Genomic DNA, 21,714 nt, shown 5'->3' with positions numbered 1-21,714 from the left:
AAATTTAATATAGAACCTAACACTAATTAATTCATGAAGTTCTGTTAAAGTTGTAAAAACCCTAGGTGTAATCATGATATGGGAATCAAGGATCCGACTGAAAACTATGGACTCAATGGGTGAAAGGAACTCTCTAGTGAAATTCCACATTCTTGATGATGAAAATTTATGGAGAAATATTCAGATTTTGGGGCAATAACTGCTGGAACCTTGTTGTGTTCTTGAACTAGGGTTTTTGACCTTTTTATCCTTTCTTGCTTCTAATTTTCTACATTTGGATTTAATGATTTTGACGTAGGTAAGTTTTAGATATGTTTCTAGGCTTTAACTAACTAAAATATGATGATTTAGGGTAAAACGGTGTATCTTAAGGTTTAAACAAAGTGGGAAAAGACCAAAAGACACCTGAGTTAATTGATGTCGGACAAAACGACGACCTAGATTGACAGTTTTGTCATTCAATTGACAGTCCGTCGTTTGGGTCCGTAGGTTGGCTTTGTTCGACAAGCCTTTATTAAAATGAGCATAACTTTTTACTCGGAGGTCTGATTTTAGATAGATAGGTGGCAATGGAAAGATAATTAAATTATCTATCTGTTGGTATGTCATGGGACACCTAATACCTTTTGTTCTAATAGTTATGATCAATTGAAGTTAACCCAACAACATTTCCCCTCTAATTGTCGATTAATTTCCACCTACGGCTAGACCTACAGATCGTAGATTAAAAGAAGTCCTGTAATGGTCAATCGTTGTTCATATCAGAGAGTGGGTAAATGGGGTGTTGATCAACGGACCTAGACTACAGAACGTAGTCTGACCTACGTACAGTAGGTCCATCTGTCTTTCAATACTTAGTCAAATTTTCCTGGGCTGAGATTTTGGGGGTTTCTAACTACATCGACTAATGTGCAAGACGGAGCATGGGTCAAGATATTGTCGGTCGATGGCTACCCTCAATTGCACCTGCAAATTTTACCAAAAACTAGTTTTTGGTTTGTTTTGGATACGGGCGGTTACATTATCTCCCCCTTGGGTATATTTTTGCTCAAATGAAGATTAAACAAGTTGGTATAGAGGGAGAGAATTGTAAACCCTACTACAAAACACTGAGAATTGACTTTCTGATGGAATTGAGGTCAGAGCACATGCAAATACGCTGAAAATGCAAGTACAAACTGAGGAAACATGATTTTAAGTCTTAATATGGAGTGGAATTTGAAGGAAAGAGGTGAGGATACTTTGTTATTATGGATGCTTCTACTTCCAAAGTAGCTCCCTCTACGAAATAACTCCTTCACAAAACCTTGACTTAAGCAACTTCTTTATTTCTCAACCTTGTAATCTGACGGTCATGAATCTCAAATTTTACATCCTCTTAAGAAATACTATCCCTCACCGCCACACTCTCTAATGGAACTACAGAGGCTGGATCCCCTGCACATTTCATCAAGAGTGAGATGTGCAACACCGAATGCACTGTTGCTAATTTTTCTTGCAAGTCTAACTCATATGCCATCTTGCTAACCTTTTTCAAGATCTTGTAAGGTCCTACCGATATAGGATTTAGCTTCCATTTCTTTCCAAATATCATCACCCCTTTCATTGGTGAGACTTTAAGAAAAACCCAATCATCAACTTGGAACTCTAGTTCCCTTCTCCTTACATCTGAATAAGATTCCTGATGACTTTGGGTTGTCTTAAGTCTATCTCTAATTAGTTGTACTTTCTCCATACCATAAAGGACTGAATCTAGCCCTATTAAAATTGTTTCACCTACTTCAGACCAGCCAACATGATATTTACATCTATGCCCATACAAATACTCATAAGTGGCCATCTGAATTCTGGAATGGTAGATATTGTTGTAGGAGAATTCAATCAGACAAAGGTGATCATCCCAAGTACCCTTAATATCGATTACACAAGATATCAATATATCCTCTAAGGTATGAATGGTATGGTGTGCCTGTCCATCCATTTGTGGGTGAAATCATGTACTAAGGTTAACTTGAGTACCAAGACCTTCTGAAATGAAATCTAAAAATGAGAGGTAAACTCACGACCTCTATCTGAGATGGTAGACAAATGAACCCCATAAAACCTCACAATTTCATTAATGTAAAGCTTTAAATAGTCCTCTGCCGAATCCATAGTCTTGGCCGCTAAAAAGGAGTTAGACTTAATCATCCTATCAACTATCACCCAAATGGAGTCATGTTGTCTGCGAGTACGAGGTAACCCTGTAATGAAATCCATATTTATCACATCTCACTTCTAAGTAGGAATATCGATCTCTTGAGTCATACCTCCTGGTTTGTGATGTTCTACCTTGACTTGCTGGCAATTGGGGCACTTATTCACAAAATATGTTATATCCCTCTTCATGCCATTCCACCAATAGACTTCCTGCAGGTTGCGATATATCTTAGTGTCACCTGGATGAATAAAAAATTTGGATTTGTGGGCTTCTTCAAGGATATGCTTTCTCAACTCACCCACATCAGGAACAAACAATCTACCCTGATAGCAAAGTACACCATCTCCCCCTTGGGAGAAAATCTCCAATCTGATTGTGGACTTCACCATTAAGTTCTATCAAGATTAGATCATTGTCTTTCTTTTCCTTAACCTCCACTACCAAAGAAGATTCTGCCTATTCTAAGCTTTTACACCATTGTCTAATAAGCTAACAAGCCGAAATCCTAAGCCAGCAAGCCTATGAACATCCTTCACTAGTTCCTTCCCTAAACTTGGCTACACTACCCATAGATAATCTGCTAAGAGCATCTGCTACTACATTCGCCTTATCATGCTGAGAATGCACACTTATATCATCATCCTTAAGGAACTCAAGCCATCTCCTCTGGCAAAAATTCAACTGTTTCTGGGTGAACACATACTGAAGTCTCTTATGATCAGTGAACACATCTACGTGAACATCATACAAATAGTGTCTCCAAATCTTGAGTTTAAACACCACTGCTGCAAGCTCGAGGTCATGAGTTGGATTCTTCTCATGAACCTTAAGTTGTCTAAACGCATAAGCTATAACCTTATCTTGCTACATCAATACACAACCTAGGCCAACTCGGGATGCATCACTATTGATGACATAGCCATCTGAACCTTCTAGTATAGTCAAGACAAGATAGGTAGTCAATCTAGTTTTCAACTCTGCGAAGCTTTTCTCACAATCATCTGACTATTGGAACTTCACGATCTTCTGAGTAAACCTAGTCAATGGTGAGGCTATGGATGAAAATCCTTCCACGAACCTACTATAATAACCCGCTAGACCTAAGAAACTTCTGATATTTGTAGCAGAGATATGTCTGGGCCATTGTTTTAATGCTTCTATCTTCTGTGAATCCACTTATATACCTTCGCTAGATAGAATGTAACCAAGGAAAGCAACAGATTGCAACCAAAACTCACATTTGCTAAACTTAGAGAATAATTGGCGATCCTTGAGAGTATGTAGAAAAATTCTCAAATGACTTACATGTTCTTCCTCATTCCTTGAGTAAATGAGGATACCATCAATGAAGACGATAACGAACAAGTCCATGTACTGTTTGAACACTCTGTTCATCAAATCCATGAAAGTTGCAGGAGCATTGGTTAGTCGAAAAGACATGACTATAAATTCATAATGACTATACCAAGTTCTGAAGGATATTTTCAGAATGTCACTATCTCTGACTCTAAGTTGATGATAACACGATTTGAGGTCTATCTTTGAGAAGTGGCTAGCGTCCTGATGTTGGTAAAACAAACCATCAATCCTGGGGATGGGATACTTATTCTTCAATTTATACTTGGTTCAACTATCTATAGTCAATGCACATTCTTAGAGAAACATCTTTCTTCTTTACGAACAACACTAGTGCACCCCATAATGAAATACTAGGTCTGATGAATACCTTATCTAGAAGGTCTTTCGACTTCTCTTTACACTCCTTAAGATCTAATGGAGCCATTCTGTAAGGAGGAACAAAAATAGGTTGGGAATGTAGAAGGATATCAATTCCAAAGTCGATTTCCCTATCAAGAAGGACTTCGAGAAGATTTTGTGGAAATAATTCTGGAAACTCACAAACTACTGGAACTAACTCAAGAGTAGGCTAACTAGATTATAGAGATAAACTTTAGAGATCATCTTTCTACCTTAAGGTAAGAAATGAATCGACATGTAGGCGCTAAGCTTTTACCTTTCCATTTTAAGATTGGTTTGTATGGAAACTAAAAACGAACAATCCTAGTTCTACCATCGACTGAGGCATAACATTAATGTAGTCAATCTAGGCCTAGAATGACATCGATGTCTACCATTTCTAACTCTACAAGATCTACTTAGGTGACTTTCTGAGAGACTATGACAGGGCAATATTCGTATACTCGTCTAGCTATAATTGGGTCACCGAGTGGACTATAGACTAAGAAAGATTCTGAGAGAGTTTTTAAACTTATACTGAATTGGAATGGTATGTATGGATTCACAAAGGAAAGAGTAGCCCCTGGATCTAACAATGCATAATCATCAAGGTCAAAGACTTGTAATATACCAGTGCCTATATTAGGAGAATCTTCCCGATCCTGGCGAGCATGAAGAGCATACAACATGTTCTAACGCTGACTGCCACCTGTAATATTTGAGTTACCCTACCGAGTCGGGCGACTTTTTGGTGCTGATAAAGTTGTAGACTGAGATCTACCATTACCACCTCCTTGCCCTTGTCTAGAAGGACAATCCCTCAACCTGTGACTAGAATGACTGCACCCAAAACATCCTTCTTATCCGGATGGTTCTTACCACACTTAGGGAAAGTGGGGTAAGACATTTGTGCCTGAAATACTTACCTAAGACTTAGATCCTGGTACTTCAACCTTCTTATCATACCTGTTCTTGGAGGATAGAACACTAGATGACAGAGGGGATGGAGCTGAAAACTTCTGCTGACTCTACGAGCGATTTTCACCACCCAATTTCTGCTGAGAATAGTCATAATTTCCAATCCTTGCCTTCTTATTCTCCTTATCATGTTCCCTAAGCTTATCACCCTTAACCTGCTGAGCATTAGTCATAAGCCTAGAGATGTTCATATCTCCAAGTAACATAGCATTTTTGCACTAAGTTTTTACCAAATCTAACACTCCATTCAAGAACATATTCATATGAGACCTGGAGTCAGCAACCATGTAAGAATCATGCCTAGAGAGTTGGTTAAACTTCAATCCATACTCTTGGACTGTCATGTTACCCTGACATAAGTTCATGAATTCCTAGGCTTTTGCTTCTCTCAACTCTATTGGGAAAAAACTGTCCAAGAAGGTATCACTAAAGCAATCCCAAGCAATATAAGTTGCATCTCTACCCCTATTCACGCAGATATGAGCAACATCATTCAACTGGTATAATGACAGCTTAACCCGATCATTCCCAGTGACTTGCATTACCTCAAAGATCTTCTTGATATTATTAAAGTAATTCTGAGGATCCTCATTAGTTTGTGATCCTAAGAACTTAGGCTGATTCATCTTAACAAAGTCACAGACACTTGGTGCTACTGATACACCATTTTAATTCACATGAGCATGAACCCGATTGTCTTGTTAGTCATCTTTAAGCCAACATTGTTATGGCATTCCTTATCTCAGCGTTGAAGACTTCTTTATCTAGATGTTGTGAACTTCAAAGCCATGAAAAGGACTCTACTTAGTGCGGGTTTACAAACATCCTAGGACTCTTGAACCTAATGACCTGATACCAAGTTTTGTCACGTCCCGAGCTACCCCTGAGATGCGAACACAGAGCCTTGGACCACAAATGATCGCAAGCTAATCTTCTAGCATGATCATGAGCATACTAAAGATAATAAAGTGAATGTGGAAGCTAAATCATAGTTTAATCTGAAAAAGGGGAATACCCATATTCTATAACTAAGATATTTAAAAAACAATGAGTTTAATACAAAGAAATCATTAACTCACTACTAAGCTAAAACTCACTATGTCTGAAATAAGCCTCTAATTGACTAGAAATACTGGGACAAGCCCTAGCTAATTCTAGAAAAAAACTGGAACTAAATGACTAAAACACTGAAATAAACTCTTGACTATTATCCTCGGGGACTGAGGACTGACCACTAAATCTGCTGAACAGGAGATCAAAAATCGATCTACGCATGATCTGGATGCTAAGAACCTTAACCTTCATCACGAGAAGATGTAGCGCACATATTCGTTAGTACTCGAAAGGTATTGAATATGTAGGATAGAATAAAGCTGAATTGAAACATAACTAAACAAGCACAAAAACAAGTATAATATTCTGAACATGATATACTGAACTCTAAGCTAATTGGATGCAATGACCAAATTTATAACATGCTGAGACTGAATAATAACTGAACTGTAAATATGGTCAATGTATTATAGAGTCTTACTAAACAGTGGGAGCTACTAATAACCGATAAATAAACCACATGTGCTTAATGTGGAATCCAATGTATACGCCCCATCGATAGGACCCAAAATACCCTGCCAGATGAATAAAGGCATGCTGGCGTGATAACTAAACCGATTGCCCAAAAAGAAGACTTACAACCTACTTGGCTAGAAGTTCTGGGACTAATTGAGTATGTTGAACCCTAGTCCAACTCAGTATTATGCTACTCCCAATGAATTATGTAATTAAATGAATGACTGATTTTTCGTAAATACAGGATAGATGAAAATTGAACATGCAAAATGAATATGCAACACTTAATCTGGTAATTATGCATTTATAAATGAGGCATGTATATCTGAAGTAAATGAAATATCTGACCTAGCATGTGTATTTCAAGAACAAAAGAAATACATGCCTAGAGTTCTGAAATTCATGCGACAAAACTGAATAATAACATGGAAATCTGATTTACAACATATCACTAATTAATTAATAATGTTCTGTTAGAGTTATAGAAACCCTAGGTCGAATCATGATATGGGAATCAAGAATCTAACTAAAAACTAGGGACCAATGGGTAAAAGGAACCCACTAGCGAAATCCCAAATACCTGGTGATGAAATTCATGGAGAAATATTCAAATTTCGGGGCTGGAACTGCTGGAACCTTGCTGCGTTGTTGAACTAGGATTCTTGACTTTTTTTCTCCTTTCTTGCTTCTAATTTTAAAAGTTTTGATTTAATGATTTTGACTTAGGTAAGTTTTAGTTATGTGTCTAGGCTTAAACTTACTAAAATTTAATGATTTAGGGTCAAAACGACGTATCTTAGGGTTTAGACAAAGTGGGAAAGACCAAAAGACCCCTGGGTTAATTGTTGTCGGACCAAACGATGACCTAGACTGACGGTTCATCGTTCAATCGACGGTCAATTGTTTGGGTCGGAAGGTTGGGTCTGATCGATATGCCTTTACTAAAATGGCCATAACATTTTATTCGGAGGTTTGATTTTAGCAAAGACAGTGGCTATGGAAAGTTAATTCAACTATCTATTTTTGGTATGTCATGGGACACCTAATTAATTTTGTGGTAAGAGTTATGATAAATTGAAGTTGACCCAACTACATATGCCCCCTAATTGTCTATTAATTTCCACCTACGGCCTATACAGACCGTAGATCGAATGAAGGTCCGTGCTGGTAAATCGTGGTTCATATAAGAGAGTGGGTAAATGAGGTATTGATCGAAAGGTGCAGACTACAGACCGTAGGTCCGTCCGTCGTTCGACACTTGGTCAAATTTTCCTTCGCTGAGATTTTGGGGGTTTCTGACTCTATTGACTAATGTGCAGGACAGACCGTGGGTCAGGCTACAGTCCATCAATGGCTACACTTGATTGCACCTGCAAATTTACCAAAAATTGGTGCTTTGTCTGTTTTGGATACGAGGTGTTACAGTACATCAATTATATACTAGTCTATATATATATATATATTATATTTTTGAAAGATGAACACAAATTTGACCAACTATTAGTGTCATAGCTCAAAAATTAATTTATGAAGCAAAGCCCATGTACATTTTAAACAACAGAGTAAAAGCTTAACCAAAAAAAGAAAGAGTAGAATATCAACACTCTATTTTTATCTCTATATAAAGCATTGGAAGAAGTGTTTTTTTCTCTCTCTAGTATGTGCTTAGGGTAACACATCTTGTTAACCCTGACTCTTGCAAATCTATCACGGGTTCCAAAAAGAATGATTTCCGTGATGAGGCTAGACCAGGTATCATTTTCTTACCTATTTTATGAGCTTTTGTTCTTGAATTGTATATCTGATTTTTTAACTTTTTGATGATCTTTTTGTTGTTTTTGTTGTTGTTAGAAGTTGGGATGTAGGTGTATGTTTTTCCCTAGCGTTTGAAGGTTTTTTTGTTGTTTTTTTTCGAGTTGGAATTTAGGGTGTGCTTTTATACGATTGAAGAATTTTTTTTGTTGTTCTAAGAAGTTCGGATTTAGTTATGGGGTGGGTGGGGTTTTTTCTATCAAGTGAAGTTTTTTTTGTGAAGATTTTAGAAGTTGAGATTTAGGTCTATGTATTTTTCAATCCGTTGAAGCTTCTTTTGTTTTTTGTTGTTTTTAGAAGTTGTGATTAAGTTTATGTGTTCTTACATCAATTAAAACATTTTTTTCTGCTTGTTTAGAAGGTTGGGCTCGGGGGAAGGGTGTTTTTCCAGCTATTGAATCATTTTGTTTTTCTATTTTTAGAAGTTGGGATTTAGGTTTATGTGTTTTTCCAACCATTGAAGTTTTTGATTTATTAATAGAAGTTGGGATTAGGGGTATGTTCCACCCTTTGAAGCATTTTTTTGTTGTTATTTTAAAATGTCGAGATATAGGGGTATGTATTTTTCCAACAATTGAAGCATTTTTTTTGCTGTTTTTAGAAGTTGAGATTTCGGTTTATGTGTTTTTTCAACTATTGAAACACTTTTTGTTGTGTTTTTTCATGTTGGGATATAGGGGTATGTGTTTTTTCAACAATGAAGAATTTTTTTGCTATTTTTGGAAGTTGGAATTTAGGGGTGTTTTTTCCCCCCAAAAATTGAATAATTTGTTTTTGTTCTTTTTAGAAGTTCGGATATAAAGAGAGTGTTTTTTTTTAAAAAAAATGAAAGCTTCTTCTGCTGTTTTGAGAACATGGGATTTAGGGTGTTTCTTTTACCAATATTTTTCAGAAAGATTTTATTTTTCTTACACATCTTCATATAACTAGAACTAACGAAATATAACTTCTACAAATTATTTCCCCCGAAAGCTTTGTAATTGAGAGGATTTATGAGCATATCTTTAATGTTTATTAAATTATACGTAATTGTAGATTTTTGAAGCATTTGTTTTGCTAATTTTACAAGTTGAGATTTAATGGTGCTTCTTATTTTAATATCTTTTGTTCAAAAAAAATTATTTTAACTCAAAAATTAGGTCTCAATCATTTGTAAAATAACTAGAAACTAACCAATCATAAATTCTATAAACTATTTCCCCAGTATGTTTGTAATCGAAAATATTTGTGTGTATTTTAAGAATGGAAGAAGATTTTTTTTAGATGAAAAAAAGAAGCTCATGAGCACTTCTTGAATTTCAAAATTTAAATTTATAAAAAAAATATATGATTTTGTTAAAACAAAGTCATCTTTTCTACAAAAATATATGCACAAATTGTAATGTCTAGGTCTTTTTTTCTACTCTCGATATTAGTTTTTGAGCATATTTTTACTTCATCAAATTAAGTGTAGTTGTTGGATTCATCCTGCAACTGATTTTCAAAGCCTATTTGGGGATTCTCTTTCTGCTAAATTTTTTTTTAGAAGTTAAGAATGGGGACGATGTTCTATTTTTCCAATATATATTTTTCAAATATATTATGTTTTTGATCACTCAAATCTTCAAAAAAAACTAGAACTATGCAAATATTTTTCACCTTCTTCAAATGGAAGATGAGTTTTTAGACCAAAAGATGATACAACACTTGTACTTTCAATGTTTGGCTTCAAAAGTACGAAGAAAACATTATTTTTCTAGAGCAAGTTCAGCATTTTGCAAAAATATTTGCACAATTTGTGTTCTCTAGGTGTTCTCTTGTTCTTCTCTTGAAAAAGTTATTTTCTTTGTGATTGTGATGTGTGTTAATTTTGGGTTTTTGTTCTCTCTATGCAATAGAAAAATATTGATCGGAGGTCTAACAAAAGAGACAACATTAGGTTAGTTTTTAAACCCTGCTACATGTTTATATATTGTTAATTTGTCATTATTGATGAGGTTTGTGTTTTTTAATTAGGAAAAGGGTCAAATATATCCCTGTTCTATAGGAAAATAGTTCATATATGCCCTTCGTTATACTTTGGGGCCAAATATGCCTCTCCCCTGATACTTTTGGCCAAATATACCCTGATTTTAATGGAAGGACGCTTCCCAGCATAGAAATCAAATAACCCACCTCCAATTTTTAATACCCAATTTCCTTTAGAAACCCACCCATTTAAATAGCCAATTTGAACCAAACCAATTTCATAATTATCTTCTCTTATCTAAATCTTATATTAAAATAAATATTCAACTACGAAAGGTCCAGCACATAGTTTTGTCACTTATATATTTCTTGCTCGTTGTGATGACAAAAATCACCCACAAGCATTCCTTAATCTTTGTTGTCCTAATATTCTAATGCTGCTAATTTGTTGGTCTATTCAACACAAATGAAAACAAATAAAAATTCCTACTAAACATCATGACACATTTAAGTTTAGTTTCTCGTGTTGTCCATTATGTTAATCAATATTGACCCACTTCTTGAACGGTATTAAGTATATGCTAAATATACTTAAAATTTTGAATTCTAACTTACAACAATTATCAACTATTTTAATATTTTAAGAGATGAAATAACTTCAAAGGCAATAGGTTCTGCCAGAAATATTTTTGGTGAAAAAAAGACCCGCCACATTCTGTTCTTGAAGTTTCTGTAGTTATTAAGGGTTTTGATTTTAGCGAAAATTTCAAGTGGAGAAGATGACTATGGAAAGGGGTTGGGAATAGGTTTAATGGGTGGGTTTCTAAAGGGAACTTGGTATTTAAAACTGGGGGTGAGTTATTTGATTCCTACGTTGACAAGTGTCCTTCCGTTAAAATCAGGGGTATATTTGGTCCAAAGTATAACGGAATGGGTATATTAGACCTAAAAGTATAAAGAAAGGGCATATATAAACTATTTCCTATAGTACAAGGGTATATTTGACCCTTTACCATTTTTAGTTTTATTATTCCTTGCTGGTTTGACATTCTAAAGATTCTAATTTACTTTCCTTCTTCTAAAGTTTTGAATGCCCATCTTCTCCAATATGTAGCTTCCTCTTAATTGTTCCTTTTAATTGTCTTTTGGTGTAGAAATGTTGAGGAATTTCGATGTTGTGACTCCATTTGGCTAGCAAATCTGCTGTGTTGTTTGCTTCTTTGTATATGTGTTGGCATTGAAAGTGCTGTAATTTCTTGGTTATTTGTTGAATGTGATGTACATGTTGCTGGCATCTCCAAGGAATTTGGATTGTGTTGCTAATCCATTTTGACAGCAATTCTGAATCAACCTCCAATACAATGTCTTTGTAACCATGTTGTTCACACCACTCAAGCCCATATACTGCTGCTTTTAGTTCTGCAAAATTGTTAGTACCAAAACCAAAAGGTGAAGCAAATGCAAAGATTTTACTACCTTGATGACCCCTTAGGATTCCACCACCTCCAATCTTACCAGTTTCTTGTAAACAACTACCATCTGTATTGAGTTTGTATCTGCCTAGTGTTGGTTTGATCTAGCTTACCATAATGATCTTATATTGTTGTTGACATTGATCTATATAATTGATCAAATTGCCCCAACTATACTTCCATGGTATGTTAGGATACTCCAATTTAATAATCTGCATTGTATCTTTGAAAATACCATTTTGAACTCTGTGTATGCTAGATTGCTTCCCTCCATATTTGACAACACACCTATTTTTCCATAAATTCCAACAAACAATGTTACGTAAAGTATTAATAAGTAATTTGTGTACCTCATTGTTTCTTTGCAGATTCCTCCAATATAATAGCTGGCTTCTCATATTTGTATTAACATGAACTGCTCCAACTGAAGATGCATGCTTTTTCCATATATAATTAGCAAAGTTGCCAGTAAGCAATATATGATTTATATCATCCTTGCCTTTGTTATAACAACAGTAACAATCAACTATATCCCTACCCAAACTCTGCAATGTCTCATTAGTAGGTAATTTGCCCTTTAATGCTCTCCAAATAAAGAAAGATATTTTAAAGGGAATGTGTTTATGCCAAATAATATTATTAATAGGATCATGACTTCTTTTCTTTCAAATAACCTCCCAAGCTGAAGAAATAGTGAATTTACCAGTTTCATCTGGTAACCATATGGCAGTGTCTTCTTTTCCTTCATTATATTTGAATACAGTCTGAAGAATATTAGGAATCAATAAAGGAGGAACATGCTGTCTAATCAAACTCTCATTCCATTTACCATCTATCCAAAAATCAGCTAATCTACTGTTATTTAAGCTAGAAATATGATCACAGTGACTGGCTAGAGAGTCATTTTCTAACCAATTATCCCACCAAAAGCTGCAAGTTCCAGAATGAATACTCCATTTAATAAGAGATTCAACCTTGTGCCTATTATTAGTTAAATATATCCAAACAATAGAATCCCCAGAATCATATTTTTTTGCCACAGGATTGGCTCTTTGACAGTATTTAGCTTTTAAGAATTGACTCCACAAAGATTTTTTGGTTCTAAATTCCCACCACTGTTTGTATTGAAAAGCTGTACAAACATCTTCCAATTGCCTTACACCAATGCCTCCTTCATTAAAGGGATAAGCAAGATTTTCCCAAGAAGACCAATGATATTTCTTCCTCTCCTTATCAGTACCCCAAAAGAAATCAGCAATAACCTTCTTAATACATTTTAGAGTAGTCTTAGGAGGAGAAATAGCTGCTAGAGTATGAACTGGAATAGATTGCAAAACATGTTTAACCAAAGTGGCTTTGCCCCCAAAGTTTAAAATCTTAGCTATCCATCCTAAGACTCTTTTGATTACTTTTTCTACAACTCCTGAATAATTGATAATTCTTTGCCTTCCTATATATAATGGACACCCTAGATAGTTGATAGGACTCTCCTTCCTATCAAAACCAGTAGCTCTTTCAATATTATCTATAATAACATGATTAGTGTTGGAAGTCACCATAAAGAAACTCTTTTCTTTATTCACTTGCTGACCAGATACCCCTTCATACTCTTCAATAGTCTTCATTATCAGGTGAAGAGAATTATTCTCAGTGGAAGTAAAAATAATTATGTCATCTGCAAAGCTAAGATGATTTATTTGAGGTCCATTTCATTCCATATGAAAACCTCTATACATTTGATTTTGGTAAAGAAGATTAAGTTGCCTTGAAAGAACTTCAGCCACTAAAATAATTAGTGCTGGAGACAAGGCATCTCCTTGATTTAGTCCTTTCTTAGACTGAAAAAATCCATGTCTCTTACCATTGATAACCACAGAATACCAATTATTGCTCATAATCCTCCAAATTCTGTCTATAAACACTTCACTGAAGCCCATTTTCCTTAAAACTATACAAATATATGCCCAAGAAACTCTATCATAAGCTTTAACCATATCAAGCTTGATAACCACATTACTTCCTTCTTTGGGTAATTTCATGCCATGGATAATTTCTTGAGCTAAAATTATATTCTCAGATATGCTCCTACCCTTGACAAAACCAGATTGATTATGTGATACCATAGAAGGTAAAACTGATAATAATCTATTACTCAGGATTTTTGAAATGATCTTATTAATGAAGTTACTAAGGCTGATAGGTCTATAATCCTTTAATCTGTTAGGATGTTCCACTTTAGGTAATAAAACTAGGCAGGCATGAGACATATACCTAGGCATAATGTTGCCAGTATAAAAAGACTTAATAACAGACATAAGATCATCCTTAATAATTTTAAAACACTCTTGATAAAATTTGCCTCCAAATCCATCAGGGCCAGGGGAAGAATTAGGATTCATACTCATAATAATCCTTTTCACTTCATCCTCTGTAGGAATCTTGTCTAACTCATCATTTTGTTGTTGAGTAGTCCTATGATTGATACATTGTAGGATTTCTTCCTGTATCTTATCATTATTAGCAGAAAAAATCCCTTTGTAGTAATCACAAGCTTCTTTGGCAATATTCTCTTCCCCATGAATCCATGCACCACAGTCATCCATAAGCTTATTAATGAACATTCTCTTTCTTTTGCCTCTAATCACAGCATGGAAATATTTAGAGTTTGCATCACCCTCTTTTAACCAATGAAACTGAGTTTTTTGCTGCAAAATCTTATATTCCAATTTTAAATACTTGATATAATGAGCATTAACAGCATTCAACTTTTCACTATTTTCTATACTGTTATTCATAATCATATCCTGTTCAGCCTTTTCCACCTCATCCTCATACTGTTTTACTTTTTCAAAAATATCACCATATTCCTGTTTTGACCATTCTCTTAGAGTTTTTGTTAATCTCTTTAATTTTGCATGAAAAATCCATGTAGGATTTCCAACCACTTTCCTTTTCCAGCACTTCTCAACTGATGCTAAAAATGTATCACTATGAGTCCAATAGTTGAGAAACTTAAAATATCTAATAATATTGGCATTAATATCTCTTACATCCATTAGTAAAGGACAGTGATCAGAGCCTAATGATGGAAGGTGAGTTATACTAGAGTAAGGCATTTTTTCTAGCCACTGATCATTAATCATACCCCTGTCCAACCTTTTCCAAATCCTTGCACCATCCTTTCTATGATTGCACCATGTAAACTTCTGACCATTATACCCCATATCAACCAAACCACAAGTTTCAATAATGTTAATGAATTCTAGACTCTTAGTGATATTATACTCTCTACCACCCAATTTCTCATTTGAGGAAGCTATAACATTGAAATCCCCAATAATACACCAAGGATACCTAGTGTCAGACCACTGCAACATACTATCCCACAAAGGTTTTCTCAACTGATCTTTACACTTAGCATATACATAGGTCATAATAAACTTCTCACTGCAATTTTCATGGCTCACTTCACTGGTAATATGTTGTTGATCACACTCCAAAATATCACAGGTTACTTCATTAGACCAAAATAACCAAATTTTGTTATTTGGATTACTATGACCCTGATTCATGAGCGCATTCTATAAGAATCTACTTGAGACTGGTTAGAAAAAGGTTCCAAAATAGCCACCATAGACAAATTATGTAATTTTTTGAGATTAATCAACCTTTCTAGAGCACCAAAGGTATTAATGCTTCTAACGTTCCAACAAAGCAACTTAATCATTAGTTTCCTCTACTTCTAGCTCTTGTATTAGGCTTACTAGTACTAGGATTTTTTTCTAGATTTTGAAAGTTTCCTTCCCCTAGGTGATAGACCTTGTTTACCAGTAACTTCAAGTATTTAATCAACATTAGAAGTACTAAGTAAAGGGCCTTTTTGAATTTGATCAGAAGTGGTGATTTCCTCCCCTGGTTCAATGCCATCCCCTAAAGATTGAGTATCAACATCATACTCATCTTCAGAGTCAGGCTCCCTATACTCATCTAAATTGTCTCTTTGGTGATCAATAGGGGCTTTACTAGTATTAGAAAGATTTTTATTTTTATCAGAAAAGTTAATTTGTTGATTAGGTAGCTGAATTTTATCAGGGGGTTCCTTATCAACATTACTACAAGAACCCTGTTCAACTATTTTATTTTTCCCTTTATCATTTCTATCATGATGAAACCTAGTATCCACCTGACCACATCCAACCTCACCTCCTTCAGCTACACCAACAGTATCAATATAAAGGGATGCAGGGGAGGGGAGCATTGAGTCAATACCTGAGTTTTTTCTTGTTTCTTGTTGATAAACAACATTTTCGGTCCTAGAGCTTGTACTTCCTGTCTTTTTTGTTTATTCCTGTGATCTCTATGTACCTGAATTCCTTCAGCATCTGTTTGACTCTGTTCTTGCCTTTGCTGAGTGTGTGTCTCCATCCCTTCTCCAGTAGTATTATAACCCTGCACTTCAAGATCAATATATGTATTCTTGGTAGGGATTGAAACCATACCTGTTTGTGGTTGTTGTTGATGAACAACAGTCCTATCATTGCTAAATCTAACTTGTTGATTACCACTCCTTTTTTTTTTGAATTTGCCATTCTTCTTGGATCACTTGATGTTGATTATCATTCTGATGGTGTCTTTGTTGATTATACTCAGCATCACTTCTACCATTGTCCTTTTCTTTATTGATCTGCAATTCTGCATTAACAATTTGAGCAGTATCTTTCCTAGCCTTTTTTTTCCATCTCTTTTCTTTTTTTATTATCCTCATCTCTTTGTTTAACCATACAATTCATTTCTTTATGCCCTTGATGCTTACAGTAATAACAGTAATCAGGAATACTATCATATTCAATCTTTTGCCACCTCCCATCTGTTATATCTTCCCCTATGTACCCCATCCAAATGTGAGGGGGTCTTTCTTTAGTTATATCTACCTGCACTTTAACTCTAGCTTGGCTCCCTCTTGTTTTATTAATAGAGGCAGAATCAAGGTATAATACTCTACCTATAGGGGACAGTAAAGTGGTGATAAACTCTTTGTTGTAGCAATGCCAAGGTAGTTCAGGTAAGGAGATCCAAATGGGCACCAAGGGTGTTTCTTCCTTAGGTTTGAAAGTTGGTGTCCATGCTTGGATTCTCATAACTTGGCCAGCTATAGTCATTCTTTGCTTAGTCCATACCATATTATAATCTAATTCATTATCCAAGTCTATGTACACATGCCTAGAATTAAAATGAGCAATTTTGATACCACCTGACAATTGAGTTTGAAGTATGAAATTCTTCCTAATCAGATCAACTCTTGGCATGGTGTAAATGAATTTCCCAATCAAAGTAAATTTACAAGTAGATGCTAAGTCTTTAACCAATTCATCCTTGACATATAACACAGCAGGAAGCCCTTGTTTAGAGGTAATTTCAGGTTCTGTTAATTTTATACTCACACCCTTTTTATCTTGATTATGTCTAAGTCTATGTGCATATGTTTGAACAATTGTATAGGGAGCAGGCTCAGGTATATGATCCTTCTTATTGAAGTTATTAGTAGGATATTGATCATTCTTCTCATTCATCTTCCTAGGGACAGGTCGATCGAAATTGCTAGATCCTTCTAATGTGGGTTTGTAGAGCAATTTGTGAAGTACTTTGAGAAGTATGGTGTGATGTTGATCCCTCTGTCGTTGACACTATTATTGCTGAATCTCATGACATCAATGACAAACAAGTGAGTGGTTTAGCTTCACTCTCAGTGTATATACTAATTCTATATTTGACTATTATCAAATACGGTTGGAGAAAGGAAAACGTAGAAATTTTATATATGTTTGTCATTCTTTTTGTGATTGTGTCTAACGAATCATCAATTTATATTTACTCATAAAACTCCTTCGCAATTATGAGTTAGATCGATATTGTATATTACTACTGTTGCTTAGAGTATTCCTCGTATTGTGGGATTTCTAGCAGAACCCATATTGTGGGTGATGTATATCGGTAGTCCAAGCATATATTTTTAGTAAAAAACTATTGTGAGGTGGCAAGCATTTTGGATTTGAGACTTACTAGATTATATTTGAATAGGTTGAGATAAAGAGAACCATTCGTGAAGGATCTGCTGAATCGAAGGATTTGAGCACAAAAGGGGTTTTTGTTGGGGGCATTCCTACTGTTATGGATGACGGTGAAACATTACATGTTTTTCTTTTTTCAAGATATTTTACAAGTACCATTTGTTTTATATTGTAGTTTTGTTCCATATTTTATCTAGTTTCTCAAGTATTTAATTGTTATTCTTTTTATTCGTGGTTAGATGAATTCAAGGGTTTCTTCTCCAAGTATAGGAAGGTGAGAGATTGTGAGATCACACGGACCATGTGTCTAAGCGGTCTCGAAGCTTTGGATTTATTGAGTTTTATGAGGAACAAGTAGTTGATAATTTATTGTCTCGATGAACTACGATTGATATGTTTGGTAACTAGGCGAGTTTTATCCAATAGTTGTCCAAGATGTTTGATGTGTTGGATGCAATTGTCTTTTAAATAGTGAATGGTAATTATTTTTCTTTGTTTTTATGCTAAAATTTTCAATATTATTTGTTCAACTTTTCGTACAATGCCTCTCACGTGTCATGGTTTAAGGTAAGTAGCATTTATTTAATATACTTCTTTCAGGGTCAGTTGTGTCAGGCTACTGCACATGTAATCTTCTAGGTTATCATGCTTATTTATTGTAGGTTGATATCTAGAAGGCAGAACCAAAGAAGCCATCACGCCCAGCATCTGGTCCTGCATATGGTAATGAATCTAGGGGACGTGCATATAATGATATTTATGATGGAGGATTTGGCAATTCCTATAACAACTTTGGCAATGGTTGGGGTTTTGTCCTTGCTCCGTATAGGTCTTCTAGAGGTATGAGTTACACGTTTTGTGAGTATGGATATGGTGATGGTGAATCTTGTGGTAGATGAAGACACTTTGGTGCTAGTGAATTTGGTAGCTATCGAGGAGATCCCTCAATGGGTTATCCTAGTCGCTATGCCTCTTATGGCTGTGGCTATGGTACTGGAGGTGCTGGAGGATCTTGTGGCGGTGGAATAATGGGTGCATATGGCCATGGAGGTGGTTATGGGGGTTATGGTGGGGCTGTCTCTGGTGCAGGTTATGAATATGGACCAAGCACTTGTTATGAATTTGTCCCTAGCGTCGGTTATGGTGGACTAGGAGGTCTATATGGAAGTCGACATGCTATGGTGGCAGCTGCTGCTACAACCCCTGTGGCAGGTAGATTTTCCTAAGCATTTTCTAAGTGTTGCATTCAAGTGCTCTTTTGCTCAGAGTTGAATACATATGGGAGCGCTAGCAAGGAGTCAACATCTAGAAGATGTGGAGGACCATAGTCTTTTTCCGCTTTTACCATTGTGGACCCATAGTAAAATGTTCTCTTTTCCTAAACTATGAATTATCTAGAACCCAACTTCGAAGTTCTTTAATGTTTCTTTTGTAATACTGGTTTCCTGGATGTCTGATACTCAAACTCGTATAACTTATCTAGTAAATTCTTTATAAGGTACATTCTTAGGATTTTTGACTTCCTTTATACTATGGTGTGTACTTGTTAGTGATCTGTGGGGCTTGCTAGGATACAAATCCTGAGTGTTTTGGCTTCCTAGAGCTTCTTAACTCTAACCCAATTATAGAGGCTGTTAGGATTTGGCTTATTCTATGTGTTTTTAAGCCAAAATAGTTTTTAATCACTTGCAAAGTATTCGGATAAATTTATGGAAGTGCTTGTAAGCAATTTGATTTAAGCTAGAATGCTTAAAATAAGTCATAAGTCATAAGTTAGAAATTTCAACCTATGACTTTTGGCTTAGAAGCCTGAAGCTAAAAGTTTAACCAAACAGGCTGAATAGTTTGATGTCTTTGTTTTGTGAATCCTCTTAGCTATAGTTGATATGTATCTTCAAAACTGCATGGCACCTGCCCGTTTAAATGTTGGAGGCAATGCTGAAATTGTTGGTCAACAAAGTACTTCTTAAGTCGAACTTTCTAACTTTAGGAAGATCTAACTAACATATTCAGGCAAAAGTAGTCTATGGAAAGACGAAATGAAAGTATAATAGATAGTAGTAGCGTATTGGACCAAAACTATCTCAACCTCGATTTTTGAATCTTGTCTTCAATAGAAGTCACCTCTAACGTGTCTCATATATCCTCATTTTTTACTCCTATAATTCTCCTAGATATACTCATAAATCCATTACAACATTTTCATCTCTGCCTCGTTCAAACAACATGGTAGGTTTATGAATATCTACATGCAAGTATATAATGTGTAATTGTATGTATACTTGGCTTATAAGTTTTATTATGTGTGAAAGTTAAATCTTATTTTTTTTCTAATGGCTATTGTTTTGTTTTAGTTTTTTTGAAATAGATGGTTGTTATTTCGTATTACATTTGTGATGTTGTTAGATGACTTCATTGAGTAAATAGGGGATCTCCTTTGGCGTGCTTGTGAGCTTTATGGAAAAAACACAAACACGAAAGTATACAAACTAGATTGCCTGAGCGCGTACTTTCTTTTTCACGTTTGTTCACTGCAAAGCATAATGTTCATTTCTTTGAATTATGAAGTAGTAATACAAAACAAATGTTTGTACGATAGGACATTTATACTGATATTCAAGATGTTAAATTTTTTTTAATCGATTTTAAGAGGGTTATCTGATCTATGTTTCACAACTACAATGGGATTAGGTAAGGAAGCATGTACACAACCTTACCTTTATCCTCACAACGTAGAGGTTATTTTTTATAGTCTGTTGGTTCAAGTAAATTTTATCAAAAATCAAACATGTAAAATAGATATACAAATTTTGTAATTAAGGGGTCATAGTACGTTTGTTCATTTTTCATTAGTGAACTCAATGTTGACTCTAATACATTTGATTTTAAATAAATTAAATTGTATTTGTAACAAGAAAACTTGACTACACGCACCATTGTAAAAGAATGGGTTGACTTGTGGGGATAAAATATGTTTAATCAATGAATACAAGTCATTATTTAACTCTATCTAAAAATTATGGTTAAAATTCACAAATAATCATTTTAAGGCTGTATAATTGATAAAATACTAACTTTTGTAATTGAAGATTCATACCTTTGAAGTTATTTATGCAAAAAGTTTGTTTTGATTTAATTTGTTAGCCTTGTTTTTAAATTTAAAAACTAGTACATCGACGCACCATTTCCTAACGTAGTCTGCGGTTAATGTTTGAAAGTTGACATTATTTGTTGATTCTGACCCTCAATTCTTGGCATGTGTTTCAATGTTAAAAATCATAAAAGTTAGAATCATCAAATTTACATATTGAACCAATCTCTGCTCGTTCGGGCGGAAACTATCTTGTACACCCTCCTTTCTTTTGCTGCCCATTTTCATCTACAACTTTGGCAAATTAGATCATTAAGAACCTATTAGCTTCATTAGTAACTTGTCACACCAGCATTCATACACATTTTATTTTCCAATTGCAAAAGTACTATTCCGCATGTAATTTTAATGGATCAAAATAGTACTTAATTAACTTGATATGATTACAGATGTAATTTATTCTATCCAACAAAATTATTATTTGTACATCTAAGTGGAGTGGTTAAGTTAGCTTTATTGCACTCTTAAATATCAAATTATATCTTTTGCCAAGCTAGACTAATAAATAATGTACATAAATAAATTAGAAGGACGAGATGATGGTTTTGGATATATGGGAATTGAAGATTTTAAGTATGTATGTGTGACATTTGACTATACATTCTTGTATTTTTGTGACATATACACATACTTTAAACCCTAATACTTATAAATGGTCGAACAATCCTTCAAAAGTATATAACGACACATACATAATGTTTGCGCGCTAATTGTCACACAATAAATTAGATTCATGCATCAAGACATTTTGTCAACGAATAATTATCACTCGAGAAAGAG

At 34.8% G+C, this 21,714-nt stretch overlaps 1 protein-coding gene and 1 pseudogene across 1 annotated transcript; one reads left to right on the top strand and one right to left on the bottom strand.

The window, feature by feature from the left end:
- Positions 1-1,378: 1,378 nt before the first annotated feature.
- LOC138340363 (uncharacterized) lies at positions 1,379-2,589 on the bottom strand. Its single transcript, XM_069292077.1, has 3 exons — positions 2,310-2,589; positions 2,105-2,243; positions 1,379-1,847 (listed from the first exon to the last, which is right to left on the bottom strand). The coding sequence occupies exons 1-3, from the start codon at positions 2,587-2,589 to the stop codon at positions 1,379-1,381; spliced, it is 888 nt and encodes a 295-aa protein (XP_069148178.1).
- A 5,046-nt stretch (positions 2,590-7,635) lies between these two features.
- LOC138340362 (uncharacterized) lies at positions 7,636-19,242 on the top strand (annotated as a pseudogene).
- Positions 19,243-21,714: the final 2,472 nt, after the last annotated feature.

This window comes from Solanum lycopersicum, chromosome 12, assembly GCF_036512215.1.
Source record: "Solanum lycopersicum chromosome 12, SLM_r2.1".
Classification (NCBI taxonomy): Eukaryota; Viridiplantae; Streptophyta; class Magnoliopsida; order Solanales; family Solanaceae; genus Solanum; species Solanum lycopersicum.
Note: the sequence above shows the minus strand (reverse complement) of the source record. Positions and strands in the feature narration are given on the sequence as shown.